This window comes from Nematolebias whitei, chromosome 1, assembly GCF_014905685.2.
Source record: "Nematolebias whitei isolate Nwh7 chromosome 1, NemWhi1, whole genome shotgun sequence".
NCBI lineage: Eukaryota > Metazoa > Chordata > Actinopteri > Cyprinodontiformes > Rivulidae > Nematolebias > Nematolebias whitei.
In genome coordinates this window covers 35,158,832-35,166,389 of record NC_056498.1, presented here as the reverse complement: position 1 = coordinate 35,166,389, position 7,558 = coordinate 35,158,832, and the positions used below count along the sequence as shown (strand labels likewise).

Here is a 7,558-nt window from a genome sequence, read left to right as displayed (position 1 = left end):
AAAGCTTTGTATGAAAAATGCTATGCTAAAGAGCTCAAACCACACCGGGTGTCCACCGTTTGGAGAACTGAAAAAAATGAAGGACAGACAACCCATGTCACGTCAAGGGGCCTCCCTCCCATTTTTACTAAAGAGACATGCTGCTCACTCCCTCACTATCCATCCTTCAGTTCAGGCAGTCTTATACTGACATCCAGTGGTTGAAAAAAGGTACTACACACAAAACAAATTAACCAAAATTTCTACTTAAATTTGACAATATTAGCGTTTATCGCAATAATTTCTGAGAAAATTAATCACCCAGCAAAAGTTGTTATCGTGACAGGCCTAGTTTTAGTTACATGCATGGTGTGATTTCGAGGGGAAATGACTGTGTAGGCTTAATGCTCCGTTGTATGTTTCAGAAAGTTGAAATCTGAAGCCTACTCTGTTTAAAGGTTGTTTTTTTAACACCAGTGTTTTTTTTAAAGTTTATACAAACTGGTTTTAATTATGTCTGATCCTTAATTAAACCATTTTTCTTCTCAGCTGGAGTACTGTAATCACAGAGAGCTCAGTGGAAGGTGCAGACACGCTACGCAGGTCACATGTTCACAAGATCAAATTTATGTCAGAATAATCAAGTCTCCCTGCAGATAAGACGCACACCACCTCTCCTCAGCGTTCACAAGAAATGTGCTCTGGATGCTGCTTCCACCCAGATGTTTACAAAGATTTTTTTTTATTTTATTTTAACGCTTTCACTTCATCCAAATATGCTTACATCTAAATCTGAGAGCAAAGTTCATCCACGGCAAACGATCGAGAATGTGCAGGAGAAGAAAGTTAAACAGAAAGCACCTTACGGTTTTAAAAAGGTGAGTGCGTATTTATTTGCTTTAAATAAATTCTCAAACTTAAAACTTTATTACCGTCTAAATATATATATTTTACCAAACGGACAGAAAAGAGATTCAGTTGGCATGAGTACATTTCACAGTTATCTGTAGTAATGGTTGCAGATATATGTTGAAAATCATTATTGTGTCCTGAAAATATATTGTTAAGAGTTTTAAAGCATGCAGAACATGAAGTAAAAGTATCCATTTAAATGATTTAACGTTATTTGAACTTGAACTTCAAAAGAACAGCAGTAACGTTAAAAGTAGTAAAATGATCCACCTTACAAATGTTACATGTTCAATTTATGTTTCATCTTGTACTCAGTCACATCACATATATTGTCATTGTTGTGTAAAGTGTAAAATCCTTTTAAGTAAAGTTATATATAAGTAAAGGATAGTTGCAGAAGTTTTGGATATTTCTATCGAACATGTTCTTCACTTTAAAGTATATTTACGATACTTTATTAAATTAGCTGTGGAGCACCAAAGTTCATGCTCAATGATCCAGGTACACATCCAACAATGTTCAGTCAAGTTATCTGGATGGTTCCTTCTTTTTTTTTTTTTTTTTGCTGAGATATTTCTTCTTTCATCCAAAGGACTTCATCAGTCCAAGGAGCCACAAACAAACTGGAGTCCCGCAAGTACCACAATCCAATAGTGGATTTTTTTTTAATTCCAGAAGCATTTTCCAGAAACCATCTTATTACCAGCAAACTGTTTGTTTTGTTTTATTTCCACTATGGGAGTGTGCTGCTTGTGGGACTCCAGTTTGTTTGTGGCTCCTCGGACTGAAGAAGTCCTTGGGATGAAAGTCGAAACATCTCAGAAAAAAAAAACCATCCAGATGACCTGACTGAACATTGCAGTAGTTATTCACTTTTTTTAGAATTCAAAATAGTTTTACAGATCAGTTTGTAGATTCAGTTACTTCAAATTAACCACAGTATCATTTTGCATGCATGCTTTGCTTCAGGCTATCAGGGCTGGTGGTTGGTGTGAGATAAACATGGAGGTTAGCGTTTCCATTGCTAACTGTTTTTTATTCTTATCAGAGCAGACCAGAGCACCATCAAATACACTAAAACTGCATGATTTGGTGCTCAGACCAACTGGCAGCTGCAAGTGAAACATCTGAAAAAAGTTCCAGAAATTACGTCGTCATTGAAATTATTCTCAATTTAAATTTTTTCCAAGCTTTCTGAAGGACTTTGAAAGTAATTTTTTGTTTACTTTGGTTATGTTTGGACTCATTTCCTTTTTTATGCAGCACCGAAACACTTTCAGAGGAACATTTTATTTTTATTTGTTTTGTTTCACAAGCTTTTTCATTCTGATCAGTGAATCGTTTAAAAATTACAAATGTCTTAAACTTGTGTTGGTAAATTATAGACAACTTAGCTACCTAGCTACTTGGTAGCTAGTAACTTTAGACAAACAGCTTGGCACAAAAACACAATGTGTTCCTTTTTTTTACTTGTTGAATTTATGAAAAATGCAAAAAAGTTAAACAACAGGAAAATTTAGCTATCAGCTAGCTCGCTAAAAACTCTAGTGAGCTAGTAACTGCTAAAAAATGAAATAAACTCCGTCTTTGTTCAATTCAGTTTATTTATTTAGCGCCAAGTCACAACAGAAGTCATCTCAGGGTACTGAACAGAAACATTCATATATATGTTAACAAAAACATTTATAAAAATAACAATTTAACACTATTTATCTGAGGAGCGGACTGCTTTGAGTTTAATTTATGACGTGCTAATTGACATTCTCCGTCTTGCTAGTAACTTAAAGCTAAAAGCCGATTGTATAACAGTCTGTCATGAAAATAAAATCTTTTCCACTTTCTTTAGATGATTATGAGCTGATTATTTGTTTTGTTGACATTTTTCACAAAGAATAAACAATCTGAAAGCTAAGATACTAGCTAGTTTTTTGGCTATTAGCTAGCAAAGTATTTCAGCTAGCTACTAGCTAATAAATTGAAAGCTAAAAAAAAATCAATATAGAGTTGCCTGATAGAAATAAAATATTTTTCACTTTCTTAAGTTGATTCTATGAAAACGGCCGAAGAAAACAGTTTATCAGCAAAGCTACTAGCTAGCTACCCAGTTATTAACCAGCACAGTAGGCTACTCCAGCTAGCTACTAGCTAGCAACTTGAAAGCAAATAAATTTGATAGCTGCCTGTCTCAGACACAATTAGCTTTGATTTAGTTTTATATCAAATTTAACATCGTCTGACATGTATGACAGTATTTTTAGCACCAACAAAGTGATTCACAAAGAGCTGTTAACTAAAAATTTGGCCCACAGGATGATTCATCTTTCACTCTTCTTTTTTTATTTCCCTACATATCTTAAAAAGACAACTTCCAGGAGCTGTTGATTAGCTCTAAATAGTTTTATTTTTTTAATCTTAACGCATCTTTATTGTCCTACACGTGTCCACTATTTTAAAATTTTTTGACCAAATGGTGGTCGGGCAAGAAGTACTGGGCAGAAAATTATTGTTCAAAGTAACCAAAGTCCAAATGAAAACCTTTGAAGACCTTCCAAACCCCAGAACTACCAATCAAGCCCATTTTTTAACGTTTCCAAAAATGTCTGGAGGCTTCCATGTTGAATGTAAATAAATTAGCAGTGCTTTAACTTGTTCTTTGTACAATATGTTAGAAAAATAATTCTATTAGATGGAAACGTGTGCATGAAAGTTTGCAGCCAAAGTCAGAAAACCCTCGTTAGTTTCTGAGTCTGTCCTTGAACTATGATCCGTGACCCAACATGTCTCTCGGGAGAGTGGGGGAAATTCCCAGACCCCTCAAACCCCCCCACCACCACTATGGTCCCTCATTCCTTCTGTCCCTCCTCCCTCCGGACCAGTTGAGAAGTGCAGGTTTACCCCCCGCCCCCCCTTCCCGTCTCTGTTTCTGGCCTCCAATGCCCATTGCCACTCAAGCAGCGGGGGTCCGGAGCATTTGTCTCATAATTATCCGACTGGATAAGGAGGGGTTCTGAAGATGAAAGAGGCGAATCACAGAGCTCCTCTGTCAAAGGTCTGTCTCGCTGACGGGGGTGGGGGTGCTGGATCCATCCCTCGTTCGCTGCTACCCACCACCTTTTGCTCCGTCTCATACACACGCACGAGGTTTCCTCCACAGAGCGTAATCGCCAACAGGGAACGCTCGTGCGTGGCGCCCCCCTCCCTCCTTCTACCAGCCCCCCCACTGGTTCATTCACAACTACAAAACTGCAGGAATACCCCCCACTTTCACATCCTAAAAGACTTCGGATTCCCCTTTTTTCTTCTCACCCCCTTACAAGCTCCGCCCACAATCAAGCTAGCCGCCCACCTCACCCATTCCCCCCCACCACCACCTTTCTCCTTCCTCTCCTCTTAACTACTGGCTAGGAGTTAATGGACTGTTTTGGCTAGTCTCCAGACGGTGAGTGTCACCTCATTAGCCTATAGCGACTCGCTCCCAGACTGCTCCTTGTGCGCTTGTATGAGTGTTTGTGTGTAGGAGGAGGACTACGACGACGGAATGTCATTGGTCTGCCCCCCCCCAAACCGTCCCACTGTACACCCCCACCTCACTCCTCTCAGTCTTCCCTTCCCACCACTACAATGAATGAGAAAACACGCATGCATAATTAAATCCATAGTCTCGTCCTCAATTCACCCTCCCCTCCTTCCTTCACAGACGTGCATAAAAAAAAAAAAAGAAATGCTCCGGCTTGGAAGTTTGCCACCATGGGGGGGGGGGCTTCCAAGTAGAGAGATGTGACCAACCTCGCACCCTCGTATGGCCCTATTCCTTTTCATCCGGGCCCGCCGAATGGCAGGGTGGCAACAGCGGGCGAATGTAAATGGCAGCCGGTCCTGCCAGTCAATTACACTGCAACAAAGCTAATTGTTTGTTTGGTGCATACCAAAAAAGATGCGAGGCTGGCTGTTGATGGGGGCCTTTGTTTCAGCACAGATGCAAAGTTCTTTTTTCCCATCTTTTTTCCCAGACCGAACGCTGATTAAACGTGTGAAAGATGAAGCCACACGTTCAGAGCCGTTACTCTGTTTACAAAGAGCACGGAGGGGGTTTGAGCTCGCGTGTGAGCATCGCTTTTAGGATCAGAAACCTAGTGCTAGGAAAGGCTGCATTATTTCTTACATTGATGGTTAATGTGTCTTTAAATAACAGTCGTAAGTAGTTCGGATGTTTTGAAGTGGAGTTCTGGGAAAATAGTTATGAACAATTAACATCTTACCCAGTGGTGTAGTCTACATTTTTGCAGTGGGTATACTGTGCTTAGAAACCAAAGTACACCGGCTAGTACAATGTAATGTTAATTCATTTAGATTTTTAAGCCTATTGAACATTTCCAAATTTCTCTGATGCTTTTATTTGAATAAATGAACACAACAGTTGACTTTGTATTAAAATCATGTTATAGAGTTTATAAAACGGTATCAAAGCAAAATGTTCAAGTATTACGTAGTAAGTACAGAAGTATTAATTATAAAAAAAAAACAACTCAATGTATCTATAAAATGTTCCAAATGTGTTAACAATGACACAAGCCCATGTCACGTATCTTTGCCAATGATACGTGACATGGGCTCGTATCATTGGGCACTTTTAAGTGGGTATACTGAAATTCCCTATCTCTTCTAGTGGGTATACTCCGTATGCCCACGTATCGCATAGACTACGCCACTGATCTTACCTGTTGTAGATAGCTCCTTGAACAACCACAGTTTGTTGAACTAAGTTTATTTCTGCCGAAACCGATGAGCTGACAGCTCGTTCAGACTAAAATTGAATGTTGTCCTTGTATAGCACCAATCTCAAAATTGTAATAGCTGTTTAGTTTTGCATTATACATTTAGTTAGAAATCACATAATATTCCTGCAGTAAGTACTGCCACTGTTTGTGTCTTCAGATCACCACAGCATTTTATCTAAACAATGGTGTAATGTAAAGTTAACAGTAATGTAAAAGTTGTAGCACTGTTTATGTGAAACGCTAAAACAAATTGAGATGGGAGTTTTAAGATAGCAGCAAGCCTCTATGGTCTTAGCCTGCTCAGACTAGCCATTAGCTCATCAATCCTGTCGAAATCAAACTATTTCTCCAAACTGAGCCCGTTCAAAGAGTTATCTGCAACAGGTAAGATGATAACCGTTTGTAACCTTTCCACAGAACCCCACTTCAGAAAAGCTCAATAACTCATATCAATTTAAGCCATAAAGTTCCTTGTTCTGACTCGTAAGCAGTTTGGATTTATTTATATATAAATATATATAAACTTTTAGAAGCTGTATCCATAAAGCTTTTAAATTGGCGGTGTAACATTAAGCTTCTAATAAAAAGTTATGGAATAATTTACTGCTCCACTAATAAATCCTTTTCTACGTGAGCGTATAATTAATGTCCTGGGCAGTGTCAGGTCTTGTGAAAGATCCCAGAACTGGGGCGACAAGCTGAGAGCAAAGCGACAGGAGCAGAAAGGAGAAGAAAGAAAGGAGCGTAATAAATAAGCGAGAGGAAAGGCGACATTGTGAGAAAAGGGCAAACACGGCGAGAGCAGGAGGAGGTGGAAACATTAAGCGGGGGGGTGGGGTGGGGGGCACAGTGTGCTGACTGGAGCCCAGCCTGCTCGTTTTTCATCGGACAGACGAGCCGCTGGGCTGCGTTGTGTTCATCTGCAGCCAGCTCGCTGCCCACGTTGCGCAGCGCAGACCAGCTCGCCACGGGACGGCGGGTGCGTGCCTCTGTGCGTTCACACGTGTTCAGGATGTCTCCGCGTGCACGTTGAACGAGTAGCATGACTACGTGAATGAAAGCTGGTTCGGGTGCTTTTCTTTCCACCCTCGTTTTTGTGTGGTAAATGCATATGATGTGCACATCTATTAGGAAGTGGCAAAGCTTTGAATTTGGATGCTTTAAACCAGTGGTTCCCAACCCTGATCCTTGAGGAACACCATCCTGCATATTTTAGTTGTTTCCCTCCTTCAACCCACCTGATTCAGTGATTTAATTACTTCCTCATGTTCTGCAGAAGCCTGTTAATCACCCATTAATTAAAATCAGGTGCGTCAGAGCAGAGAAATCACTAAAACATGCAGGATGGTGTTCCTCAAGGAACATTGTTGGGAACCCCTTCAAAGTTTAACCCTCATCTGCATCCATTTCAGGCTGCATCCCCTTTTGTGCTAACCAGGTTCTTCCCTCTCCTCTCCCGGCTCGGTGCAGCTAATGATCCTGAATGGTCCATTCAGGGCTCCCTCGCCTCAGAACACGTCTCCCTCCCCGTCCACGCTGTTTGGTGACCTCAACGAGGAGCCTGTCGTCCTCGCTCAACTCTCTTCAGTGGCGTGACAGTTTGTGGCATGGACACTTGGAGGGGGGGAGAGACAAGCCTGCTCTACACTGGCATTGATCAGAACCAAACAAGGACTGGAGTTTATATAAAGTTAGGCGGCGACGGCGTGATCTCGTCTCGTAGAAACATGGACAGGGATGTAGAGAGAAGCCACACATACAGGCTTCTGTAAGGTTTTTCATTGTTCCTGTCTGGGCTGGGTTCCCACTTGATTCCATAAGTCTCTTAACCCTGACAGCCCTTCTGTGTGTGTGTGTGTGTGTGTGTGTGTGTGTGTGTGTGTGTGTGT

General features: G+C 40.7%; 1 protein-coding gene across 1 annotated transcript in view; it reads left to right on the top strand.

The window, feature by feature from the left end:
• The window catches only part of si:dkey-183c6.7 (urea transporter 2), a 21,178-nt gene extending 13,913 nt beyond the window's left edge, over positions 1-7,265 (top strand). Inside the window, exons 6-7 of the mRNA XM_037676073.1 lie at positions 6,328-6,413; positions 7,108-7,265. Of these exons, the coding sequence (XP_037532001.1) occupies positions 6,328-6,413; positions 7,108-7,265 (244 nt within the window). The remainder of the gene's footprint in view (positions 1-6,327; positions 6,414-7,107) is intronic.
• The last annotated feature ends 293 nt before the right edge of the window (positions 7,266-7,558 follow it).